This window comes from Scyliorhinus torazame, chromosome 13, assembly GCF_047496885.1.
Source record: "Scyliorhinus torazame isolate Kashiwa2021f chromosome 13, sScyTor2.1, whole genome shotgun sequence".
Taxonomy (NCBI): Eukaryota; Metazoa; Chordata; class Chondrichthyes; order Carcharhiniformes; family Scyliorhinidae; genus Scyliorhinus; species Scyliorhinus torazame.
The window spans coordinates 193,986,457-194,011,975 of record NC_092719.1 but is presented as its reverse complement, the minus strand read 5'-3'; the positions used below and the strand labels follow the sequence as shown (position 1 = coordinate 194,011,975).

Sequence of the window (25,519 nt, the reverse complement as noted above, 5' to 3'; positions counted from 1 at the left end):
GCAAAGTTTTGGCTTGGAGGCTGGGTCTGATCAGGGGCCCTGACTGTGAAATAGCCGTTGCTCATGAATCTCATACTGCCCTGACTTGGCTGCTGATGAGGAACATTCATACAGATAGAATACGATAGGTCGAGAGGTCAGCCACCTTGATTGAACAATGCAGCCAGCATGAACTGGTTCTGGGTACACACTGGGGTCCATGACTATCTCGGGGGTCTCCTGACTTTTTATGGGATTCCTGAACATTTTGGGGTCTCTGACTGCCTTGGCGTCCTATGCAATTGAATGGGTTGCAGACCCTAAAACAGCCCCTGGGCAAGATCTCAGTTTGTTGTGGGTTGACACTCTACTAATCTAAGTGTGCTAACTATAACTAACTAGACCAGACTAGCCACGTGTAGAAGGTGCTAACTGATATATACACCCTGACTGTCACTACGGTTGTCACCAGTGGAAAGAGGCAGAGTGCTGATGCCTCGTGTGTTTTATACTGGGAAACCCCCCTCTAGTGTTCTGCCTGGTGATTGGTTGTGTTCTGTCCTGTGTGTTGATTGGCTGTACTGGGTGTCTGCCACTGCCTGTCTGTATCTCATTATGTGCATGAGTGCATATCATGACACTGATCAAGTACTGCTAGTTCGGGGTGGTCACCATCGTGCAATACTAAGCATTCAATATTCATTTTGAAAACAGATTAAACTTTCTAAGCTCTACTTCAAGTACAACAATGTAATGATCCTTTGCAGCTGTAGCATGCAATATTATGAGGAGCAATAATTAAGGTTAGGTGGATTGGCCACAATTTAAAAAATTCTATCCAGTTGCAGTCCGTGTTACCCCAGGGTGAATAAAAAAAAATGTCTAGGTTAGGTGGGGTTATGGGGATATGGCAGGGGTAGGCTGCTCTTTAAGAGGGTCGGCGCAGACTCAATGGGCTGAATGGCCTCCTTCTGCACTGTGAGGATTTCTATGATCTGAAGTCGAAGAAAATAATATTTTGTAAATTTAAAAAGTGCTGTGAATACTGCACAAAACATTATGGAATAGTTACATGCGGGATCATTCCTCAACCAAAAATAAACCAATCAGGTGAATTGATAAATAGTTTACATGGAGAACACGGTAGCACAGTGGTTAGCACTGTTGCTTCACAGTGCCAGGGTCCCAGGTTCGATTCCCGGCTTGGGTCACTGTGCGGAGTCTGCACGTTCTCTCCGTGTCTGCGTGGGTTTCCTCCGGGTGCTCCGGTTTCCACCTAGAGTCGAAAGATGTGCAGGTCAGGTGGATTGGCCATGCTAAATTGCCCCTTAGTGTCAAAAAGGTTGGGTGGGGTTGCTGGGTTGCAGGGATGGGGTGGGGGCATGGGTTTAGATAGGGTGCTCTTTCCAGGGGCCGGTGTGGGCTTGATGGGCCGGGTGGCCTCCTTCTGCACTGTAAACTCTATGAAAGACTATGAACACTTCATAATTTCTGCCAGGAATTTCATATCATTCCATTAAATTTGATGCGTAAATTTGAGATCCTTACAGCAACTTGCAAAAGAGGTACAAAAAATTTGTCGTATAATCTCTCCATGTTGTAGAATCTCTCCATGGGCACTAAACCACCTTAATCAGAATTCCACCAATTGAGGCACCAAACCAGATCCTGTCATCATGTGTAATCAGACACTCCCAGCCTGAGGACAGCAGAGAGGAAGCCTGCCCCGGATATGAGGTTATGGAACCTGAGGGGATGTTTCCCCCTCCTTAGCTAAGTGTGCTGAGGCCAGTGATTAGGCCTACCATTGCCCTGGATAAAACTGGCTAGCTCAGTGCAAACCAAGACTGCTTATGAAAGTAAGCACTGTGAATGATGGAAAACTGAAATTAAAAACTGAAAATACTCAGCAGATTTGGCAGAATCGGAGGAGAAGGAAACAATTAATGTGCTGAATGGGATGTGCAGGCAGGACCAGATGCTGGCAAGGCCCCAATTTCCTGTTGTCAGCCAGCATGCCAACCGCCACCATGGTGGTCCCATCGCCAGGTAATTTTCATGGAGGTTGGTTTGAGGGGTGGGATGATGGCTGCCTGGCAGATAGTGGTGCATAGCCAATTACATTGCATATTGAAGATGCTTGTCAGAGTTGTCTGGAATTTTCCAGATGTCAGACAGGCCCCTGTTGAGGCCAATGCCCAGCATTTGAATTGAGACATCCACCCAACGGCAGAACAAATGGCAATTGATACTTCATTGAATTCAATCCCAGCTGTGATTGCCAGAGGGTTACAGCTGTGGCCTCAAACTGTCCAATGGAGACCCCGTGCAGAATGATGGTCTGGCAGTTGTGGCCATTTTTAGGTTTTGCAAAATTCTTCACAGGGTGTCTCCATCTTGAGACGCCCACTTGTTCCTCTGCCTACATTGGAAGTTCCCATCTCTGACCATGGGGCTGACAATATTTCAGTGCTGGAGGATGTCCTATTGGTTACCTATCCTCAGGGCACAACCCTGAGTTTTTAATTGGACTGGGCTCACAGAGACCGTCACTTAATTGGTCACCTCCTCGAAAATCACCTTCTGGATACTGGTGCCAGCATTTGTTGTTTCCCGACCCACATTTACCCTGGATGGCAGGATTGGGACCCAGGAATGAAAATGATTTACAACATTTCAAAAAGTCTCTGTCCAAGCTGCCTATTCCTTTCGGCAAAATGAAGGCAGTGGTATTTAGAAACACTGCTCAGCTTTCCCAAAAGTGTTTTGGCAATGAACTATGATGTGTGTAATATTAATATACATTTACCATTGTATCCTGAGTAAATGTGTCCGGCCTGGGCACAAACACCGTGAATGGCCCTTTACCATTAAGTTCTTTGATGTTGTTTGCCTGCAATGGTTCAAAAAAATGAAGAACGATTGAGCAAGGTTCTACCAGATAATCTTCATGAATTTAGCCTGAAAAATATTAAAATGGTCCATCGCTACCTGAAGGTATCTGTGAAACAAGGCAGCATCAGCTTTCCGGGCAAGTTCCTGTCAAAAACAATCAGAATGTGATTTTTCATTGAAGGCCTAAAAAGAAAATACACAACAAGATTATGGCTGGGATTCTCCGATCCCGCGGCCAAGTTCTGATGCCGGCGTCAAAAGCGGCGAGAGCCACTCCGGCGTCAACGGGATTCCAGGCCCAGGTATTCACCCCTTCTAGGGGGCTAGTACAGCGGCGGAGTGGTGTCCACTGCTCCGGCGCTCGAAAACCGGTGCGCATGGATGGCGCGGGTGCGTGCATGCACGCATGGCCGGCATGAGTCCGCGCACGCGTGCCGCGGCCGGCATGAGTCCACGCATGCGCATGGGCTCCCGTCTCTGTGCTGGCCTCCGGACAATATGGCAGAGCCCTACAGTGGCCCGGCGTGGAGGAACATAGACCCCCCCACGGAATTAGCCCGCCCGCCGATTGGTAGGCCCCGATCGCGGGTCAGGCCACCATGGAGGCCCCCCGGAGTCGGATACCCCCATTCCCCCACCAGTACGGCCCCCGCAGCCAGAACTCCGAGGTCCCGTCGGGTAGGACCATACGTAACCTTCGCCTGCGGGACTCGGCCGAACTCGTCAGGCACTCGGCCCGGCGAGGCGCGGAGAATCGCCGGGTTTTCAACGGCCCCCAACCGGCGCGGCGGCGACCCTGTGGGCACCGGAGAATCGGCGGCCCAGCATCGGAGCGGCGTGGCGCGATTCTCGCGCCCCCCTCACGATTCTCCGCCCGGCGCGGGATCGGAGAATCCCGGCCCATACCTTTTATTTGATTGCAAAGATAAAGGAAGGCTTGCATTAATACATATTCTTACACAGGCTCTGAGGAAAACCTTAAAGTGTTCCAGGAGTAATGAATTGAGCAGAATTTAGGCAAATGTGAAGGATTTTACACACATAGCTACTTCACAAACAAAAATGATTTGACTGCTGAGGTAATAGGTCCAATTTTACTTTGGTCCAACTGGCACAAACTGGGTGCTAGCAGCCGTAAAATAGTGTCAGATCATTTGCCATCACCCTGGGATAAGGCCCTGTGGTGGAACTGGAGAGTTTCTGGTGAGATCACCTGCCATTTTCAAATTGGGAACCATCCTTGGGAACCAGCTAGGGGCTGTTTAGCACAGGGCTAAATCGCTGGTTTTTAAAGCAGACCAAGGCAGGCCAGCAGCACGGTTCAATTCCCGTAACAGCCTCCCCGAACAGGCGCCAGAATGTGGCGACTAGGGGCTTTTCACAGTAATTTCATTGAAGCCTACTTGTGGCAATAAGCGATTTCCATTTCATTTCATCTTATGTTGTTATCCACTCGCCATCCGCTTGAAATTATACTCAACCCTAGAGTGTTCCTTTTGTCACCAAAACATGTTTAACTCAGCCTTGAATACATTCAATGACACAGCCCCCACTGCTCTCTGTAGATAAAAATTCCAAAGGCTAACACCCCTCTGTGAGAAGAATTGTTTTCTTATCTCTGTCTTGAGGAACTTCTTCTACCCTTGTGGCTTTCGACTTCAGCTGGCAACAGTGGAAAAGTCTATGGAGTGGCAGTAATGTGCGTCTAAAGTCAAGGGGAAGCACAGGCGACTAAGGGGTCACATTATTTTTATGGGGGAGCACCCGGAGGAAACCTACGCAGATATGGGGAGAACGTGCAAACTCCATGCATACAGTCAGCCAAGGCCGGAATTGAACCTGGGTCCCGGGTGCTGTGAGGCAGCAGTGCTAACTATTGTGCCACTGTGCCGTTTGAACATCCACCACAAAACCCTGTATGCCATAAAAACTTCAACTAGGTTCCTGAACATCCCATCATGGTGTCAACGGGCGACCAAGGTTCCTCTCTGCAACTTTCAACCTGCCTTTGTTCAGGTGAGAAGCAGGAAGCCAACAGTTGGAAATCCCCCCCCTTCCCCCGGGACTTTTTCTGAACCGTTGGATGAAGAGTACAGGGCATCAAATGAACATCTCATTAAAAGGAAGCTGTCTGACCATCAACACTGCTTCAGGACAGCGCTGCAGCACTGATACAGAATATAAAGAATTAAATAAACATAATTCTGTTTCATTTCCCTTTCTTCATCTATTCATGATATGCATGTTACATTAAATAAATATTGTTTTTGGAATAATAGGAGTTCAATTTTAAAGGCCTAAAATAACTTTGAATACTACCTGTGAAATTTTGCCTCGACAAGAAAGTCCAACCATAATATAGCCCGTCTTGCAGGTGCATTTTCTGGTTCCTGGTCCTGTTACTTGGCACCGGGAAAATGGGCCACAGCCCCCATTTTTCTTAAATTGGAGATGAAGGAAAAAGTTAGAACAGGATAAAGCCATTTTTAGATTTAACATCAATAATATTTTTTGCCCCAATCTCTCGAATATAAAGTTGGTCAGGAGATAAAATAGCTAAAATTAGTCCACTGCATTGTAGTCTGAATATTCAAGCAACTTGCTTTCCTCTTTGTACTATTACTTACACGCTTGTGCATTTATTGCATCATCATTGGGCGTGATTCTCCACCCCGCCCCACCAGAGGCGTGCCCCAGGGATGCTCTGTCACCCCAGACGGCCAATGGGGTTTCTCATTGTGGGCAGCCCCACGCCGTCGGGAACTTCCCGGGGGTGCCGACGCAACGGAGAATCCCGACAGCGGAGAATCCAGCCCATTGTTTTTACAAATTCAGATATGAAAAGACCTCAATATGCAAAAGGAAAATGGCTAAAATTATCCATGTTAACTTAGAATTTTAAAAATACTATCATAGAACATAGAACATAGAACATAGAACAATACAGCGCAGTACAGGCCCTTCGGCCCACGATGTTGCACCGAAACAAAAGCCATCTAACCTACACTATACCATTATCATCCATATGTTTATCCAATAAACTTTTAAATGCCCTTAATGTTGGCGAGTTCACTACTGTAGCAGGTAGGGCATTCCACGGCCTCACTACTCTTTGCGTAAAGAACCTACCCCTGACCTCTGTCCTATATCTATTACCCCTCAGTTTAAGGCTATGTCCCCTCGTGCTAGCCATTTCCATCCGCGGGAGAAGGCTCTCACTGTCCACCCTATCTAACCCTCTGATCATTTTGTATGCCTCTATTAAGTCTCCTCTTAACCTTCTTCTCTCTAACGAAAACAACCTCAAGTCCATCAGCCTTTCCTCATAAGATTTTCCCTCCATACCAGGCAACATCCTGGTAAATCTCCTCTGCACCCGTTCCAAAGCCTCCACGTCCTTCCTATAATGCGGTGACCAGAACTGTACGCAATACTCCAAATGCGGCCGTACCAGAATTCTGTACAGCTGCAACATGACCTCCTGACTCCGGAACTCAATCCCTCTACCAATAAAGGCCAACACTCCATAGGCCTTCTTCACCACCCTATCAACCTGGGTGGCAACTTTCAGGGATCTATGTACATGGACACCTAGATCCCTCTGCTCATCCACACTTTCAAGAACTTTTCCATTAGCCACATATTCCACATTCCTGTTTTTCCTTCCAAAGTGAATCACCTCACACTTCTCTACATTAAACTCCATTTGCCACCTCTCAGCCCAGCACTGCAGCTTATCTATATCCCTCTGTAACCTGCTACTTCCTTCCTCACTATCGACAACACCACCGACTTTAGTATCGTCTGCAAATTTACTCACCCACCCTTCTGCGCCTTCCTCTAGGTCATTGATAAAAATGACAAACAGCAACGGCCCCAGAACAGATCCTTGTGGTACTCCACTTGTGACAGAACTCCATTCTGAACATTTCCCATCAACCACCACCCTCTGTCTTCTTTCAGCTAGCCAATTTCTGATCCACATCTCTAAATCACCCTCAATCCCCAGCCTCCGTATTTTCTGCAATAGCCTACCGTGGGGAACCTTATCAAACGCTTTGCTGAAATCCATATACACCACATCAACTGCTCTACCCTCGTCTACCTGTTCAGTCACCTTCTCAAAGAACTCGATAAGGTTTGTGAGGCATGACCTACCCTTCACAAAGCCATGCTGACTATCCCTGATCATATTATTCCTATCATAACTAAAGGAAAATCAAAGCAAGTTTAGGAAGAAAATAGGTCTTAAAATAAAAATGCTTAAGCCCAGTACAGTGACAGATATATTTTTAGAAGCAGAAAGCTCCTTTACTAGTCAATTGTAATTGCCTCTGCACGAGGGGAAGCTTGGGCCCAACCATTTTGATAATGGATCCCAATTTTGAAGTGTGGGGCCAGGAAGCAAATCAAGCACATTTCAAATTGTAGCTCCCTCAAATTTAAGAAATTTAGCTTGGATTGCAAATTCTTTGAATATTTCTCAGTTAGATGAATTAATATGACTTCTATTAGATGTTGCACCCACCCACCCCACTTATTATGTATGCTTGGCTGAGAGCCCCGACTTCTATTAATTTCTTGAAACAGGTGCACGGAAGAGAAAACATTGCCTGATTGAAAGCTCTTTTACTTTGACCTATTTTGTTAATGGTCAATGTTTACACCAGGTGAAGAGATATCAAGTGTTTATGGTTTCTGCTATTGATACTTTAAAAGTCTAGTTGTAGTAAGAGCAGTATTTTAAAGAAAGTTATGAAAGGCTGTTTTTTCAAGTTTTTTCACACATGCAATTGTTATCACAGGGTTGGTTCTGTGCAGAATGCATACTGGACATTGAGGTGCTATGAGTTGACATGGAGTGTATGAGGGGCCATTGAAGATGGATGGAGGGGCATGGGTTGGCATGATTTAGCCTGTAAGCGGATAAGGAGTGAGTGGACACTGAGGGGATGTGACGGAGGAGGACTAGAAAGCCCAATATTGAATAAAAAACTGGAACAAAGTCCCAGAGAGCTGAGGGAGGCCTTTTAACCAGCCTGCCGTGGCACTCGACAGCGTCTAGAACAGCCGCCAATCTGCATCTAGGGGCGGTGGGCCTGACACCAACACTCACCTGCCTCTCCCCTCCTCTAAATTAAAATCCTGTCTTTTGAGGCACCCTTTTCCCCAAGACTGCAGTGTCAAAGAACAAAGAACAAAGAAATGAACAGCACAGGAACAGGCCCTTCGGCCCTCCAAGACCATGCCGACCATGCTGCCCGACTAAACTACAATCTTCTACACTTCCTGTGTCCGTATCCCTCTATTCCCATCCTATTCATGTATTTGTCAAGATGCCCCTTAAATGTCACTATCATCCCTGCTTCCACCACCTCCTCCGGTAGCGAGTTCCAGGCACCCACTACCCTCTGTGTAAAAAACTTGCCTCGTACATCTACTCTAAACCTTGCCCCTCTCACTTTAAACCTATGCCCCCTAGTAATTGACCCCTCTACCCTGGGGAAAAGCCTCTGACTATACACTCTGTCCATGCCCCTCATCATTTTGTAGACCTCTATCAGGTCGCCCCTCAACCTCCGTCGTTCCAGTGAGAACAAACCCAGTTTATTCAACCGGTCCTCATAGCTAATGCCCTCCATACCAGGCAACATTCTGGTAAATCTCTTCTGCACCCTCTCTAAAGCCTCCACATCCTTCTGGTAGTGTGGCGAACAGAATTGAACACTATACTCTAAGTGTGGCCTAACTAAGGTTCTATAGGGCAGCACGGTAGCCTTGTGGATAGCACAATTGCTTCACAGCTCCAGGGTCCCAGGTTCGATTCCGGCTTGGGTCACTGTCTGTGCGGAGTCTGCACATCCTCCCCGTGTGTGCGTGGGTTTCCTCCGGGTGCTCCGGTTTCCTCCCACAGTCTAAAGATGTGCAGGTTAGGTGGATTGGCCATGATAAATTGCCCTTAGTGTCCAAAATTGCCCTTAGTGTTGGGTGGGGTTACTGGGTTATGGGGATAGGGTGGAAGTGTTGACCTTGGGTAGGGTGCTCTTTCCAAGAGCCGGTGCAGACTCGATGGGCCGAATGGCCTCCTTCTACACTGTAAATTCTATGAAACTATGAAACTATACAGCTGCAACATGACTTGCCAATTCTTATACTCAATGCCCCGGCCAATGAAGGCAAGCATGCCGTATGCCTTCTTGACTACCTTCTCCACCTGTGCTGCCCCTTTCAGTGACCTGTGGACCTGTACACCTAGATCTGTCTGACTTTCAATACTCTTGAGGGTTCTACCATTCACTGTATATTCCCTACCTGCATTAGACCTTCCAAAATGCATTACCTCACATTTGTCCGGATTAAACTGCATCTGCCATCTCTCCGCCCAATTCTCCAAACAATCTAAATCCTGCTGGATCCTCTGACAGTCCTCATCGCTATCCGCAATTCTACTAACCTTTGTGTTGTCTGCAAACTTACTAATCAGACCAGTTACATTTTCCTCCAAATCATTTGTATATACTACAAAGAGCAAAGGTCCCAGCACTGATCCCCGTGGAACACCACTGGTCACAGCCCTCCAATTAGAAAAGCATCCTTCCATTGCTACTCGCTGCCTTCTATGACCTAGCCAGTTCTGTATCCACCTTGCCAGCTCACCCCTGATCCCGTGTGACTTCACCTTTTGTACGAGTCTACCATGAGGGACCTTGTCAAAGGCCTTACTGAAGTCCATATAGACAACATCCACTGCCCTACCTGCATCAATCATCTTTGTGACCTCCTCGAAAAACTCTATCAAGTTAGTGAGACACGACCTCCGCTTCACAAAACCATGCTGCCTCTCACTAATACGCCCATTTGCTTCCAAATGGGAGTAGATCCTGTCTCGAAGAATTCTCTCCCGTAATTTCCCTACCACTGAAGTAAGGCTCACCGGCCTGTAGTTCCCTGGATTATCCTTGCTACCCTTCTTAAACAGAGGAACAACATTGGCTATTCTCCAGTCCTCCGGGACATCACCTGAAGACAGTGAGGATCCAAAGATTTCTGTCAAGGCCTCAGCAATTTCCGCTCCAGCCTCCTTCAGTATTCTGGGGTAGATCCCACCAGGCCCTGGGGACTTATCTACCTTAATATTTTTTAAGACGCCCAACACCTCGTCTTTTTGGATCTCAATGTGACCCAGGCTATCTACACACCCTTCTCCAGACTCAACATCTACCAATTCCTTCTCTTTGGTGAATACTGATGCAAAGTATTAATTTAGTACCTCGCCCATTTCCTCTGGCTCCACACATAGATTCCTTGCCTATCCTTCAGTGGGCCAACCCTTTCCCTGGCTACCCTCTTGCTTTTTATGTACGTGTAAAAAGCCTTGGGATTTTCCTTAACCCTATTTGCCAATGACTTTTCGTGACCCCTTCTAGCCCTCCTGACTACTTGCTTAAGTTCCTTCCTACTTTCCTTATATTCCACACAGGCTTTGTCTGTTCCCAGCCTTTTCGCCCTGAAAAATGCCTCCTTTTTCTTTTTGACGAGGCCTACAATATCTCTCATTGTCCAAGGTTCCCGAAAATTGCCGTATTTATCCTTCTTCCTCACAGGAACATGCCGGTCCTGAATTCCTTTCAACTGATACTTGAAAGCCTCCCACATGTCTGTTGATTTGCCCTCAAATATCCGTCCTCAATCTAGGTTCTACAGTTCCCGCCTAATATTGTTATAATTAGCCTTCCCCCAATTTAGCACATTCACCCTAGGACCACTCTTATCCTTGTCCACCAGCACTTTAAAACTTACTGAATTGTGGTCACTGTTCCCGAAATGCTCCCCTACTGAAACTTCTACCACCTGGCCGGGCTCATTCCCCAATACCAGGTCCAGTACCGCCCCTTCCCTAGTTGGACTGTCTACATTTTGTTTTAAGAAGCCCTCCTGGATGCTCCTTACAAACTCTGCCCCGTCTAAGCCCCTGGCACTAAGTGAGTCCCAGTTAATATTGGGGAAGTTGAAGTCTCCCATCACCACAACCCTGTTGTTTTTAGTCTTTTCCAAAATCTGTCTACCTATCTGCTCCTCTATCTCCCGCTGGCTGTTGGGAGGCCTGTAGTAAACCCCCAACATTGTGACTGCACCCTTCTTATTCCTGATCTCTACCCATATAGCCTCACTGCCCTCTGAGGTGTCCTCCCGTAGTACAGCTGTGATATTCTCCTGAACCAGTAGCGCAACTCCGCCACCCCTTTTACATCCCCCTCTATCCCGCCTGAAACATCTAAATCCTGGAATGTTTAGCTGCCAATCCTGCCCTTCCCTCAACCAGGTCTCTGTAATGGCAACAACATCATAGTTCCAAGTACTAATCCAAGCTCTAAGTTCATCTGCCTTACCCGAGCTGGGAAATTTCCCTACTCCTGCTTCCTGCCTTAAAATGAAAATCCAGCCCACGTCATAACTTTGACTTTGTAGTTGGGTTGTGAAATGTCCATTTTTCCAGCTGATATGCAACCTACTAATGTCCCAAAATATGGGGCAGGAAGCACGCCAAAAGTACATATTGGTAAGGACAAACAAGTGGCATCCTTTGCCCATACCTGGCTTAGGCATTAGGCTCTTTATATATGTAGATAAGGGGCCTAATGCCTGCTTGAAGTTTCTGCTCCAAGATTGATGTGCTGCAAAAGTGGGTGCTCTTGAATTTCTAGGCCTATAAGTTTGTTGCTAACCTTTTCGCAAAGGTTGACAGGGGCACAGGAATTTTTGCCATCTCCATCGTATCCAGGGAGACAATTACAGGCGACCTAGAATGAGGAACACATGAAAGAAAGGATGCACAGTATCATTAGAAATATTTATGTGGGTGTGGTCTGTTATTTTATGTAGCACAATCCCAATCCGAGAATAACAAGCTCGAGTTTCAGGGTTACATTTTTCCTGAGCCCATTTGGCTGGACCTGGAAATTTACTGAGGAATCCATTTAACACAGTTATCACATCTATCACAATGTACACACCCAGCTTAACCCTTAATAGATGCAGCTGTCTTCGAAATTCAATTAACCTCATGCATTGCTAAAATGCTTCTTTTGATTCTAGGCTCTCTGCTATTGACAACCCAGCATTTTTTAAATTCTGGAGAAGTACAATAATGCTGGGAAAACAATGGCATAAAAATGTAAAGAGAAAAACAAAATAAATTGGAACAGCTAGAAATATGTGTGGACAATATTGCCTTACCTGATTTGGTCCTGTTTTAGTGCATTCTGCATTTTCATGACATCCACCATTTCCTTCTATACAGCCATCAATTTCTGATTTGGAATAAAATGCAATATTATGAGTTATTCAAGGAACAAACTGTGGTATAATATAGCAAATTCATTCCACAGTCTATTCCTTTTTTATCCATTGAATTTACTTTAGCTGGACAAAGAACTCACCAAGTTCATTATTCTATTTTACCTTTTCACATCACCTTCTCCTCTTTATGCTGTCATCACCAAAGCATCTTGTTGCCTTGCTCTATCAATCTGTGGCACTGCCCATAAATCAATTATATGACTGTGCTCTAATCATAACAACAGTATCAGTCAAAGCAGGTGGAGCATGCAATACCTTTGGTACCCCAACTTAGACTAGCAAAAAAAACATTCATTCTTGTTTTGATGTGGCTCCTTTAAGGGGGCGAGTTTCATTGACCACGTGACCGGCTTGGGGCAATTGGGAGGGCAGGTGCAAACCCTGGCCAATAGGAAATTTGCCTGGGACCAGGGAGCTGAAGATTAAAAGACCTAGCTATCGTATTCTGTGCCTGTTATCTACCTGCCTTTGCCTTTTATCAATAAGCTCCTTTTGTTTATTACTGGAAGCCTCCAGTGTATGGCCTGAGCCACCACATTGGCGATGAGGAAAATAAATTTAGATAACAGCCGAGTCGTCATGTATCAAGGGGGGAAACAAATTGGTTGAAATGCCAATCTTTGGGAAACGAGACCCACTTGACAAAGTGATCGAGTCATGGAGTCAGTATGTCGAATGTCTCTGTTTCTTCTTTACCACGAACAAGATCACAGCCTTCATAGCCAGGCTTCGCCACCTTGCTGAGCAATATGAGTTTGGGACCGAACTCAGCGATATGTTGTGGGATCCATAACCTCAATATTCAGAAGAAGCTTTGAATGGAGACCACAATTACGTTGGAAAAAGCAATGGAGATAGCTCAGGGGATGGAGTGCGTCGAAAAAGGCACCACTGAACTTCAAAGTGTGGCTGAAAGGGAGGCTAACCATGTATAGGGCGGTATGGCAGTGACGTCAACGGTGGGTTCAACAGGCACAGCTCAGAGTCAGACACGGTCCTCGGGACATAGTCGGAATCCAAGGAGAGGGAAGGAACCAGCGCATAAAAATGAATCCAAGGTGTACTGCTTTCATTGCGGGGAGGACCATCCCCAGGATACCTGCCATGTTCGAAGGTTTGTGCGTTTCCATTGTAGCCAAAGAGGGCACACTCAAGCATGTTTCTGTGCAAGGCAAAGTGCGCCAACGCAAAAATGAACAGCAGCAGCAGTCCACAACGCACTGAACATAATGAAGAAAAGTTCTGGAGAAAGAATTTGATACATTGGTTGAATGCAATCCAATTAAGTAAAACAGCTGATTGAAAAGGGTAAATGGTAGACCCCTTAATATGGAAGTCGACAACGGGGCTTTGGTGACCGTAATGGGTGAACAGACCTCCCAATATCTGCATGCAGGAACACAGTCTTTAAGCTTAAAGAATATTACAGCCAAACTTTCCACATAAACCAAAGAGATTTTGAAAATCCTTGGAACAGCCAATATCTCAGTGGCCTCCAGAGGACAGGAGGCCAATCTGCCTTTGGTTTTCATGCAAGGACATATACCCAGTCTGTCAGGAAGAGATTGGTTGCAAAAGATTGAGTTCAACTGGTTGGAAATCTTCAAAATATCGTCCTCCAAGATGCCTTGAGGAAGTATGAAGACGTTTTCTATGAAGAATTGGAGTGAATTAAGGTTGTAAAAGCCAAGACATATATGTCAATCTGGATTCAACACCCAAGTTCTTCAGAGCCAGGCCAGTTCCATGTGCACTGCATCAGAAGGTTTAAGCAGGTCTCAAGAGATTGGAAGGGCTGCAGATAATGAAACAGGTGCAGTCTTCAGAGTGGGCTGCACCGATTGTCCCTGTCCTTAAACCTTTAAAAAATTTTTTAGAGTACTCAATTATTTTTCTTTTCCAATTAAGGGGCAATTTAGCGTGGCCAATCCACCTAACTAGGATATCTATGGGTTGTGGGGTTGAAACACACGCAGACATGGGGAGAACCTGGGTCCTCAGCGCCATAGTCCCAGTGCTAACCACTGCGCCACGTGCTGCCCCTCCTGTCCTTAAACCTGATTGGGTGATAAGAATTTGTGCGGACTATAAGATGACCATAAACAAGGCTGCCTAAGTGATCAGTATCCAATTCCCTGAATTGAACACATCTACGGTAAATTGGTGGGAGGCCTCACCTGTTCAGATTCGGACCTCAGTCATGCCTACCTGTAACTAGAGTTGGCTGAAGAGACTCAGAAGTTTGCTACAATCAAAGCCTACAAAGGCTTTTTCCAGTATACCTGACTGCTGTTCAGCCTCTCTTTAGCCTGCATTAACTTCTAGCGCACAATGGAAAATGGGCATTCCCATGGTGATAGTTTACCTTGATGACGTGCTTGTCACCAGCACTACACTAGAAGAACATGGTCAGCCTACAGGAAGTATTAAAGAGCTTTTGTGACGCTGGAGTGTGAAAAATGTATCTTCCAAGCCTCTGAAGAGACATACCTAGGAATCTGCGTCAATGCAACAAGGTTGCACCCCTTGGAAGAAAAGATCATGGCCATTCGAGATGTCCCTGCACCCACAAATGTAATGTGGGCTTAAGTCCTTTCTTGGTTTGGCCAATTACTATGGAAGGTTTATTTAAAATCTGGCCACAACATTGGCAGCATTGCACCTATGAATCAGCAGTGGCAATGAAAAGAGCCTCAAAAAGAAATCTTCCGAGTTGTGAAACAAGCATTACGGTCTTCTAATGTCTTGATGCAGTTTGATCCGAGGAAACCAATAGTGCTGACATATGACACGTGTCCTCACAGTATAGTGGCTGTTTTATCCCACATAATGGGAGATGGTTGGGAACGCCTTATCGCCTTTGACTCAAGGTCCCTTTCTGAAGCACAGCAAAACCACACCCAGGTTGAGATGGAGGGCTTAGCGGTAGGTGGTTATATTCAGTGTGAAGAAATTCAACCAGTATGTGTATGGTCAATGGTTCGACATAGTGACTAATCACAAGCCATTGCTGTGCCTTTTAAGGGAAGACAAGCCCATTTCACCCAGAGCCTCAGCAAGGTGCAATGTTGGCCCATGCTGTTGGTGGCTTACAACTATGTTTTTGGCTTGGGACACAAATTGTAGATGCATTAAGTCACCTGCCTCTACCTAAGAGCATTCCGCTACCATCTTACCCCAGGAGATCATTCTAGCCCTCAACCCTGCAGCGGTTCAAGAAGGCAACTCACCACCATCTTCTGAAGGGCAACTAGGGATGGGCAATTAATGCTGGTCTAACCAGTGATGCCCACATCCCGTAGATGAATTTTTAGAAACTTCCTAGACACCCTATCAGTGTTCACAGGGTGCATCCACAGCTGGACTCAAAGATACTCTGTTCTTTCAAAGGTCAAACAAATGATGCAAGAAGTCTGAACTGCTGAGGCCATATTTCACTCATCCAAGACAAGTTGACATGTGAAGGCAGCGTGATTTTCTGGGGATGACAGGTGGTCATCCCAGCTTAGGCTACAGATCCCATCTTTTATGAGTTATGCATTGCCCACCCAGGGCAGACAAAGATGAAAATATTAGTGTGCAGCTACACCTAGTAGCCAGGAAAAGATAAGGCCAATGAAGAGCTCATACAACAGTGCCGCCCTTGTCAAATGCAGCAATCATTTCCACCTTCTGTTACATTCACCCTTGGGAATGGCCTGGTTGCCCATGGACCAGAACCACATGGATTATGCGGTCTCGTTTTTGGGCAAGATGTATTTGGTGCTGGTTGATGCCCACTCAAAGTGTTATCGATCCAAGAGAGGAGACCACTACCTCAGCAGCCACGGTCAAGGCTTTGCGCCATATGTTTGCCATTCATAGACTTCCCAAGGCAATTATTTCAGACAATGTCACCCCCTTCACCGGCAATGAAGTTTTAGTGAGATAAACTGGAATGGCATACGACACACGAGAATAGCCCCCTATTGTCCAGTGTCGAACAGTCTGGCTGAGCGGGCCATTCAAACTTTCAAGAACGTCATGAAAAAGCAGTCAGATGAACTATTTCTTCAGAGGTTGGCTCATTTTTATTGTTGTGCAACTCAATTCCTCATTCAACCACAGGGGTCACATCAGCTGAGTTGCTTATGGGCTGTCGGTTGAGAACCTAATTGGGCCTAGTATTTCCAAATTTGGTGGGGAGGGTGGAGGCACGTCAGGTCTCCCAGAAGAATCAGCGGACAGAACAGAGAGAGAACAGGTCGTTCTGGGTGGGAGACCCTGTTTTGGCCTGTAATTTCACAGCAGGTTCACTGTGGTTAGAAGGACATGTTGTGGCCAGGTCGGAGTCGGTGCCTTATGTGGTTGATGTTAACGGGAAGTCCATTACGAAGCAGGTTGACCACCTGAGGAGTCAAGGGGTGGTGACCCCCTGCGTGGATGAGGTCTACGAGCACCATGAATACTCCGGTAACTTGTTCAAGTCAAGGGAGCCAGGGGCTCCCACGTCTGTTCAACTAAATGTGTCTGTCGAGGGTGGTGGGGCTAGTTCACCCATTATGGAAGTGGTGCTGCCAGAGGTGGCATCGGCTGGACCTCCAATTGTCCAGAGGATGCCAGCCGGTGGCTGGGCTTTGGAGGTCCGGTGGGACCTGGAGGGCTCTGGACTGATTGACGTTTTGAAGGACTCGCTTTCCACTGTTGTCAATTGAGGGTGTGATTTAACTAAAGGGGAACAAAGTCCCATAGTGAGCGCTTACAGCGCCGAGAAACACCAGGCTACAAAATGCGACTTATGTTTGATAAGGGGCCTTAACGGGGAATGCATGATCGATGCCGCACATAGCCAAGGTTTGTACACTGAGGAGCTTCGCTCGTCTGGACTCGCAGTATAGCGAGGCCCATCTAAGTGACCGATGACCCCCACAAGCCCCAATACAGGGTCCCTAGCCTTCCCCCCAACACCTACCTTGGAAGTGCCAACATGGCAGTGCCCCTGCCAGTGCCACCCAAGCAACTTGGCAGTGCCAGGTTGCTAGTGCCAGGGTCCCCAGGTAGCATCAGCAGCGCCACCCTGCCGAAAGGGTGTGATCATGGGGGCTTTCGATCCCCTGGGAGACCCCCATGAGTGCCAATCTATCTGGCCCCATTTCTGGAGACCAGTACTCAACAGCACTCGCCCAAAGTCTCCGAGGCGAAGGAGATTGATCTCACGCCACGGGTACCTCGGGAATCTGCACATTAAAATGAGACGTGCTGTCTTGCTTTAATAGGCAGATTTGTTAAATAGTGATCCCACCCACAATGGGCAGGCCATGTGTGGCATTAAATCACACCTTGTGACTTTTGTATATAGTTATGAGGATGTGTATTAAGGTACTCAAAGGGGGAGGGATGTCGGAACATGGCCCCTTTAAGGGGGCGAGCTCCACTGACCACATGACTGGTTCGGGGCCAAACGCACAGGAGCGCTCGAATCCCGGCCAATGGAGAGTTTGCGCAGCACCCTGGGAGCAGGATCCTGGGCAGCGCTGACCAAGGAGCTGATGAGCAAATATCTGTGTTAGGTGCCTGTTATCTATCTGCCTTTGCCTTTCATCAATAACTTCCTTTTGTTTACTAATGGAAGCATCGCGTGTATGTCTCGAGTTACCACAATCCAGCAGATCTTAAAGTTAATCTCCTGTGACATTGGTTATGGGTAAATCAAGACCTAGTGAATTGATTTTGATGTCTATGGTAGTCTTTAAGCAGTAACAGTGTAAGACAGGAAGCTTACTGACAACAATTAGCTGAATTTTAACTTCTGTTGAAGTCTGGGTGTGCATTGGGAAAACAGAAGTATCAGCAACATGTTTGTTAGTGCCTTGTTGATGCAACAACTACCTCTGATATCCGGATTCCCCAAACAGTGGCAGCAAGTATAAAAAGGACATGTTGGGGAATACTTGAAGCATTGTGGATATGTTTGGCAAAGCCATAACTTGCACTGATGAAATTGGAGTTTGCACTTTCTCCCGTGTCTGCATGGGTTTCCTCCCACAGCCCAAGGTTGTGCAGGATAGGTAGATTGGCCATGCTAAAATTGTCCCTTACAGTCCAAAAGATTAGGTAGGGTTATTGGGTTACAGAGATAAGGTGGAGACGTGGGCTTACGTAGGATGGTCATTAAGAGGGCTGTGCAGACTCGATGGGCCGTATGGCCTCCTTCTGCACTGTGGGGATTTTATGATTCTATGAAATCTCAGCGTGGCAAAGCAGCAGCACACTTCAGCAGAGTGTCTTGAGATAATGCAGGTATCATCTCCCTCAGGGAGATTCTGATCCCTGCAGATGGGAAGGAAAACTGAGCCTCAGAACAAGAACGCTGGATGTGGCAAAGGAGTTTGGTGCTTCACTCCTCATACACTACCAGCAAAAGTTTTGTAACTTGATCAGGGCAGGAAAGGTGAGTGACATGCGACCTTCAAGTATAAACCCCTTCGCTCTGCTTTCTCCATCAGTCCTCAGACCAACAGAGTTTCACACATTCTTCTTTCTTGAAGCATCTTTTCACATTCCCATCTGACCAGCCATCACTAATACCCACTTATATCCTCATCTCATAACAATGTCATGCCCATCCTTCACAGTGACCCTCGACAAATGCTGTCGTTCGTTCCTCTCAAAATATTCTTCTGCTTCCACCCTCAGGTCTTGTCTTTCACCCCTTGCGGAAGTGAGTACAGAACACCAGGGAGAGACGGAGCACCAGAGGTGGTCCTCTGGTCCCTTCCATGCTCGGTGTAGGAGGCATTGGAGATAACTCGGGTCTTGGCATGCGTGCCCGATGGTGATGGAGAACTGTGTGTCTCCCAGCGACTCGGTGACAAAATTAAATATCACGCAGCCACAGGTCGGGCACTCTGAGAATGTATTGGCACAGGACTCATGTGCTCCCCCACCAGCTCAGATACACAATACCTCGGTGTGATCCCAAGACAGGCAATTGGTTTGTCACATGGTCAAGTGCATTTTACATGTGAACAAGAGCAGGTGATGGCGGCAGGTACTGCATTGGATAGTTCCCATGGGAGGGCACAGATCTCTCCAAGTTATGCTGAGCTGGGCACAGATGCTAAGTCTTGAGGGCCACCACGAAGAGGATTATCTTGCAGCAGCAGAAGATGTGTGAGGTGCTAACTGCATTTCCAGTCACACTGCACATCATAGGAGAAATATTGGAGTAATCTGCCTCTAATCTGTCTCTACTTTTAGTGCCGTTATGTCCCAGCCCTTTGTTCTAATATCTACCTCAAAGGATAGAGTGATGCCCTGCATGAAGCATCAGAGACAACAGGTAACTGAGTGCCGCTGTCCTCACTGATGACTGGTATACTCAGACTGGTATACTCAGTCAGGCGTGTGATGGATTACTCTCCACATGCCTGGATGAGTGCAGTTCCAACACACTCAAGAAGTCTGACACCATCCAGGACAAAGCAGCCCGTTTGATTGGTACCCCAACTGCTGGCTTCAACATTCACTCCCTCCATTACCAAAGCACACTAGCAGCAGTGTGTACCAGCTACAAAATGCATTGCAGCAACTCACCAAGGCTCCTTTAACAACACCTTCCAAACCTGTGACCTCTACACTGAGAAGGACAAGGAGAGCAAGTGCATGGGAATGCCACCACCTGGGAGTTCCCCTCCAAGCCACTCACCAGCCTGACTTGGAACTACACTGTTCTTTCATTGTCACTAGATCAAAATCCTGGAACACCCTTCCTCATAAGACTGTGGGTGTACCTACAGCACATGGACTGCAGCGGTTCAAGAAGGTGGCTCATACCACCTTCTCAAGGGCAATTAAGGATGAGTAATAAATGCCAGCAGTGTCCACAACTTAGGAACAAATAAAAGTAACAAACTGCCAAAAATATGTTTTTCCTGCTATCAGATCTTGCCATCTGACTCACCATGTGGTAATTCAGCATAGTCTGGGTTTGGCTAAGTGGCAGCAAGCAGCTAGGATCATTTGGCACTGTTAAGGTAGGCGATTTTGCTCCTACACCTGCGACCGCTTTTTAAGCGAAAGTTAAAGACCCTGATAGTGTTAGGGGTATGGGGGGAACGTGGGAGTATGGTGTCAAGATAGAGGAATAGCCATGATCACACTGAATGGCAGAGCATGCTTGAAGGGCTGATTGGCCTATTCCTGTTTCTTATGTTCTATGTTTCTCTGCCTATTTTCACTAGATTGTGCAGCTCTATACTGCACACTCAGGAACTGTGCTGAAATTGTCCAAATGTATTTCTCATGGAACCCTTAAAAGATAAGGAAACTTCCATTTGAAACCTGGATTTGGACCAAAGTAAATTCCAGAAGAGAATCATGCTTAAAAAAACAACCACACAGTTCCTAGAGAATAGTTCTTCAAATCATCCTTTGTAGAATGTTGTCATCACCTCCACACTTAAACAATGTCCATGAAAGCCCTGGTGATGAGTATCAAGATGCACTCTCAGAATGGGGAAATCTCAATTCAGCTTAAACGAATTGGGGCCCAAGTTTCAATCTTGAACATGAGAGATCAGTTTCCGCTCGAGTATCAGGGAATCAGAAACAGGTTTGAACCAGAAAGCAATGAATCAGAGGGCAAGTTCAGCAAGAGCAGGAAGCTAAGATCAGCGATAAGGCCGGTAACTCTGCAGCTGTGAGTACAGCACTTACTGAACTTGTCCTTGGAATTAGCCTGGCAGGAGGGAAGGCAATACAGCCACCCAGACAGCTTGGCAATTAAACATACAAAATTACAAACACAAGGTCACCCCTAGACTCAAACTACGCACCACCCAGTGAGCTGACAGCCACTAATCCCTGGACATACCCATCTGGAGATCCCCCCAACTCCAAACTCCTATCACCATTAGACAGGGATGTTGTAAATGATTTAGAATATTTTAAGCAGTACTTCCTTATTCCAGTACCATCTGGCCCAGAACACAGCCGACCTACTTTTAAGTTAACCAAACTTATATACTATAATCTACAAACCCATAGGAGTACAGTCAATCGCCAACTCAACATGCAAGCATGTGGAAGTGATGGTGTAGTGGTATTGCCACTGATAGTAATCCAGAAACAGGTGTAATGCTCTCGGGCTCTGGGGTTCAAATACCACTACAACAGGTGGTGATTTGAATCCAATAAACACTGGAATTAAAAATCTATTGTTGTCCATGATTGTAGTACAAACCCATCTGGTTCAAGGAAGGAAACCTGACGCCCTTACCTGGTCTGGCCTACATGTGACTCCGAGATCCACAGCTATGTGGTTGACTCTTAAATGGTCCAGCAAGCCAGTCGGTTCAAGGAATAAGTGTTGGCCGAGCCAGTGATGTCCACATCGCATAAATCAATAAAAACATTATAGTGGACTCTTAATATATAGAATCAGTCACGAGAGCTACTCCTAGATATTTTGTGTGGCTCACTAACTAACCTATCATGCACAATTTTTTAACATCCTTTCTATGTTTATTATGATCATTTTCAACTTGTCACCAGGCCCATTATGGAGATCGTCAAATTATTGAGAGCAGCTTATCCCCAACACTCAGGTGGCTGATTAAAATCTACTCCCATTGTGCTGTAAACAACAAACACCAGGGATAGTTTTATGGATAAATAATTTTGTTTATTTAGCCCGACTAACGAGGAAGTCTTAGCCCATCATACCATGCACAGTTGTAAAATGTAATTACCAGGCAGAATGCACGAGGACATATGTGTGTTCCTCTATATTATTCTTTATTCAAAGCAATCAGATTTGAAATTAAATTTAAATAAAGAGGAAGCCGCTGAGTTTGGAAAATCAGACCAGAATACTGAATTCTCTGCTTTTCACCATGTCTGATTTTCATGCTCACCTAAACAGATTAGCCCATCCCCAGTGTAACCGTCACGACAAGTGCACGTCCTCTCTCCTGCAGAAACATTGGTGCAGTTGGAGAACACTGAACAGCCGCCATTATTAACCTCACAGAGGTTGATTTCTGTAAACAGAAAAATGGAAATTGACTCAAATTATGACTTATTCCTCAGAACCATCTGATTTTCAGACATACAAAATAAACCACCGTTTTCTGATTTTGTTCTCTGTCAAATTTTTAAAAAGATTCTAGTGGAAAACACCATATTAACATGGCATATCTTTCCATGGTGTTTCCTTCTCTTAATAATAATAATAATCTTTTATTGTCACAAGTATGAAGTTACTGTGAAAAGCCCCTAGTGCCATTTTGGCTTTAGTGCCATTAATCAAAAGGTTTCATGAACAAAGAATGGGGATATGGCAATTTCTCATTATTGTGTAATAAAGTATTAAGGGAGAAAGAGAGAGATCCCATGTTATGAATGTGAGGCTATATAAGATGGTTATGTTTTAAATAATCTCTTTAATTTAATTTAAGCTATAGTGAAATATTAAGAGGGGCAGGTGTTAGAAAGGTTACAGCACAGGAGGCCATTCGACTGATCTTTTCCATGCCAGCCCAAGGACACCCAGGTGCCCTTTCTAATCCATAGAATTACATAGAATTTACAGTGCAGAAGGAGGCCATTCGGCCCATCGAGTCTGCACCGGCTCTTGGAAAGAGCACCCCACCCAAGGTCAACACCTCCACCTTATCCCCATAACCCAGTAACCCCACCCAACACTAAGGGCAATTTTGGACACTAAGGGCAATTTATCATGGCCAATCCACCTAACCGGCACATCTTTGGACTGTGGGAGGAAACCGGAGCACCCGGAGGAAACCCACGCACACACGGGGAGAACGTGCAGACTCCGCACAGACAGTGACCCAAGCCGGAATCGAACCTGGGACCATGGAGCTGTGAAGCAATTATGCTATCCACAATGCTACCATGCTGCCCCTACCTTCCTGCACCCTGTAGCTTACACCACTTAAGGTGCTGATCTAGGTAACTTTTAAAATAGTTTAGGGTCTCTGCCTCCACCACCAATTCGGGCAGTGAATTCCAGACTCCCACTATCATATAAAGAGATTTTTCCTCATGTCCCCTCTACACCTTCTGCCACTTATCTTGAATTTATATCTCCTGGTTTTAAATTCTCCACCAAGGGAATCCTGTCCAACCTATCACTTCCCCTCATAATTGTGATCTACTATGTGTTCTGCCTGATGAAAAACCAGTGACGCCTGGTTACCATGGATTTCAGGATGCTCATCAAGTGCTATTGAAATGCATGAGCCAGGTTTAGCACCTAAAAACAAAGAAAGAAGTAGGGGGCAATTCAGCAACCCTGTTGCACCCGACTGGGATCTGGGCACAACGGGGTGAGTTGCACATGAGCCCCAAATCAGGATGCGAAACCTTGCGCGAGTCGGTCGACTCGCTCCGCCTGGTGCGAGCTGACCTCACCCTCATTGGGCAAGATCCAGATCTGAATATTTAAATATGCCGTCCAGACGCCGTTTTCACCCAGCGCCCGTGACTCACCGGCCGGGCTAGCGAGACCCAGCCAGGCCATTGGAGACCCCTGGGTGATTGGGTACAGGACAAGGTGGCACCCTGGAACTCTCCCTTGCACCTGGGCACCTTGGCACTGCCAGACAGGAACTGCCCACCTGGCACAGCCAGCCTGGCACCACCAGGATTCTTGGGTGTCACTGCAAGGGTATCAGGCTGCCCAGGTGCCAGGTTGGCAGTCAGTGGTCACGCCTTGCCAAGTAGAGGGGGGAGTGAGGGGGTTCCTGGGGCCACCCCAAAGTTGGTGGGGTAAGTGGGGGTTAAAACAGAATGGGGGAGCTGAAAGGGGGTGGGGGACAGATCAGGGCTGCCAGACAAATGGCGCCCCGATCTGCGAGGAACCTTTCCTGTTGGCAAGGCTCGTAGTTGTCATGATATTTAGATCAGCATATCATGGTGCAATCAAACACACACTGATGGACATGCAGTAGGACCAACCAACACACACACAATATCGCAGCCAATCACCAATGAGAGCACATGCACTATATAAACAAGGGACAGTACAGTTCCCGCTCATTCCAGCAGCAGCTAGCTCAGAGCACCGAGCTCAGAGCCTGCCACTCAGACATTCACCATGTGCTGAGTGCCTCACCCAGATAGTAATAGGACAGGGTCCACAGATTAGCTGGTAATGCATGTACCCAAGTTAGCAGTGTGCTGTTATAGTTAAGTAGTAAATAAAATTGAGTTACACCATCTCCAGCCGTGTTGGATCGTTTGTACACCAGAACACCCAACACAACATGATACCAGAAGTGGACGCAATCCAGCGCCTGTGAGACCAACCTGCAACGCATCAGCAATCCGCCGTCCTGCACCATGGAGAACATCAACCCGCCGCCGCCGCTCCGAATCGCTGGCAATCTCGGGGTCAATTGGAAACTGTTCAAACAGCGCTTCCAACTCTTCCTCGAGGCCACAGACAGGGAGAGTTCATCGGGCACCAGGAAATTGCCCTTCTTCTCTCCACGGCGGGGCAACACGCCATCCACATCTTTACCTCCCTTACATTTACAGACGGCGAGGACAAAACCAAATACAAGACGGTGCTCCTGAAGTTCGACGAACACTTCAGCGTTGAAGTAAACGAGAGCTTCGAGAGGTACCTGTTTCAGCAGCACCTGCAAGGTAAGGACGAACCTTTCCAGTCTTACTTGACACACCTCCGCATCCTCACGCAGCCCTGCGGCTATGGGACCACCTCTGCCTCCATGATACATGACCAGATAGATTTCGGAGTCATATAGGACACCCTGCCCCAGCAGCTCCTTCGGGTCAAACAGCTCACCCTGGTGACTGCTGTCGAGACCTGCGTCCTCCATTTGAACGCCACCAGCCGGTACTCACACATCCAGGTGGCCGAAATGGCGCGGCACGGGCCCCACGCGGCGGAGCGGGTCCAGACTATCGAGTAAAGCGCGACAATGCCTACGCTGTGGCAGGCTTGGCCACTATGCTGCCTGCTGTCGAGCAGCTCACCCTGCTAACTCGTACCCGTTTAACCAGCCTCGCAGAAACGTTCAGGCAATTCAACCCATGTTCACCGAGTCCGATCCCGACGTCACACAGACCAAAGACACTGAGGACAGGGAGCCCTTCCGCGTTGCTGTCATTAACAAGAACAAGCTGTCCCTGAGTCGAATGCACCAGCAGCTGTCAGTGCACAGTATTGATCCTGACGACGAGTGGTGTGCCACCCTGACGGTCAACCGATCCCAGATCAGATTCCGCCTGGACACTGGTGCCTCCGCCAATCTCC

General features: G+C 46.9%; 1 protein-coding gene across 1 annotated transcript in view; it reads right to left on the bottom strand.

The window, feature by feature from the left end:
- The window catches only part of stab1 (stabilin 1), a 416,947-nt gene that overhangs the window by 73,836 nt on the left and 317,592 nt on the right, over positions 1-25,519 (bottom strand). Inside the window, exons 42-47 of the mRNA XM_072472659.1 lie at positions 22,131-22,256; positions 12,112-12,185; positions 11,601-11,675; positions 5,194-5,313; positions 2,971-3,018; positions 2,789-2,872 (exon numbers count right to left, since the gene is read on the bottom strand). Of these exons, the coding sequence (XP_072328760.1) occupies positions 2,789-2,872; positions 2,971-3,018; positions 5,194-5,313; positions 11,601-11,675; positions 12,112-12,185; positions 22,131-22,256 (527 nt within the window). The remainder of the gene's footprint in view (positions 1-2,788; positions 2,873-2,970; positions 3,019-5,193; positions 5,314-11,600; positions 11,676-12,111; positions 12,186-22,130; positions 22,257-25,519) is intronic.